General features: G+C 36.2%; 1 protein-coding gene across 1 annotated transcript; it reads left to right on the plus strand.

The window, feature by feature from the left end:
- The first annotated feature begins 931 nt into the window (after positions 1 to 931).
- LOC107746689 (olfactory receptor 51B5-like) lies at positions 932 to 1,873 on the plus strand. Its single transcript, XM_016560983.1, has one exon. The coding sequence runs from the start codon at positions 932 to 934 to the stop codon at positions 1,871 to 1,873; it is 942 nt and encodes a 313-aa protein (XP_016416469.1).
- Positions 1,874 to 2,250: the final 377 nt, after the last annotated feature.

A 2,250-nucleotide genomic window follows, 5' to 3' on the forward strand; every position in this document is an offset into this window, starting at 1 on the left:
AAACTTTCAAATGTGGCTAATAATCACAAGCCTGATATGAGCCACATGCTCGCAGGTTTGATCTGGGCCAAATACCTCCTTCCAGCAGTCAGCTTTATGTTGTTAGCTGTCACACATAGTGCAATTGCCATGCGTGGCCATCCTTGGGCTGACGAGGTGCATTTCAGAGACCATATTCACACTAAGATTGTCTGCTGTGTGGGAAGTCATAGCATAGCATATATTTATTAATCTAAATAAAATATTTTCATCAACCAAAAGGGTTAACTGACATTTTATTTGTCAACAACCCAGGTACAATGTGCTATTTTGGTATTTTTAGCAACTTTTGAATGACAAAGCAGAGAGATGCTTTTTTAAATCAGATTGTGTAGCTACACTATCTACCAGCAGGGCTGTGCACATGCTACAAAACAACACCTGTTCCCATGACTAATCCAACACAAATGGGAGTTTATCCACCCAACTACATGTGTATAAAACTTTTGCCCACAGGTGACATTTAACAGTGCTGAAGGATGATCACTTAAGGTGACATTATGCATGACAGTTTGTTCAAATAGACCACATTATTTCAAATGTCAACAACTGTATTGGATTTAAGCAAATGGGGACTAACAATTATTTAAATTGTACAGTTAAAGATGTGCCTTATTAATCTGATGAGATGTGAATTTTACAAAATCTCATATTGTGGCAAATTTAGCCTGCTGTTTTTTAATGTTTATTCCTTTTTTAGGTTGTACCCTAAGTAAGATGAAGCTGGATATGACAAAATGAAAGAATGAAATTGATGAATGTTGGACACCAACTTCTCATAAGTTCTGGCAAGATTTTCATTTATTATTTTTGATAATTACTCTATTTATACTGATAGCATTAACAGCTTGTTGCTGGTTTGTGTAGGCCTTTAATAGTAGGAACATTCATCATGTATCCAAATGGATCTGTCCTCTCACTGGTCCTGACTTTGCACTCTCTGGAACTGCCTGAGACGACCATTTATCCTGCATTCATATTTGGATTAACAACATACTTGTTTATCTTACTCTGCAATCTCACAATTATTATTACAATTTGCATGAACAGAAATCTTCACAAACCAATGTACATACTGTTGCTTAACCTGCCAATCAATGATGCAATGAATGCTACAAGCCTTTTTCCTCACCTGCTGTATAGTATATGGTCTCAGGACAGATCAATATCCTATCCTGCATGTTTTCTTCAAGGTTTTTTCGTACACCTGAATGGTGGAGCATCTTATCTTATTCTTACCGCTATGGCCTATGACAGGTATATCGCTATCTGCTGCCCGCTGAGATATGGAGCCATTATGACTACCAATAACTTGGGGAAAATCATTACTGGGATGTGGCTTTTAAATTTTTTTCTTATAATAGTAGTTTTCTCTCTTCTATTACCTTACAGGATTTGCCAGACACACATGACAGATCTAGTCTGCTATAAGACAGCATTAATGAAACTCTTATGTGACGGCACAGAGGTGAACAATATCGTTGGGTTAAGTTGCATCATTTTTTACCACGGCCTTTCGCTTTCTGCTGTGGCATTTACATACATTCATATATTAATCACTTGTGTTACTAATAAGCAGTCTGATGCAAAGATTAAGGCACTTCAGACATGTGGTACTCATTTGGTCGTCTTCCTGTTGTTAGAGTTTAACACACTGTTTCCTAGTGTTGCTCATCGATCTGAGTTTGTTCCCGCTTTCCTACGCAGAGTTGTTTCTATTTCCAATTTTGTCTTTCCTCCTCTTGTGAATCCACTTGTTTATGGTTTTAAAACCAAAGAGATCAGACAAAAAATTTTCACCTGTTTCAAAAACAAGAAGATAAGCAGTTTCTGATGTAATTAGATCTGTCTGTGAAATTATCATGAACTGATATTAAATGTTAAACTTTTTTTCTGTTACACAAGTGCCTTGGATGCAAATTAACCATTTTGCTTAACCTGTTTATCATTTTGTAATCTAGAAGCGGTCCGTTTGTTTGACAGACAGCCTTATACAAATTCCCTTTGCACAGACACATGTTCTGAAAGTGTCTACAAATAGGCAGATTAATGAAATTAAATTAATAGTATTCAGCTAGTCATGTGATCTTAATATGACAGCCACCATGATAGGACGACCATCCTTATAGAAACAATTTTTCTAGGCCACTGATGACACAAGTCTTAAAATGAAGTCAGTGTACTTAATTTTTAACATATACTATTTGATTT

The sequence above is a fragment of the Sinocyclocheilus rhinocerous genome, unplaced genomic scaffold (assembly GCF_001515625.1).
Source record: "Sinocyclocheilus rhinocerous isolate Xijiao unplaced genomic scaffold, SAMN03320098_v1.1 scaffold259, whole genome shotgun sequence".
In the NCBI taxonomy this organism is placed as follows: domain Eukaryota; kingdom Metazoa; phylum Chordata; class Actinopteri; order Cypriniformes; family Cyprinidae; genus Sinocyclocheilus; species Sinocyclocheilus rhinocerous.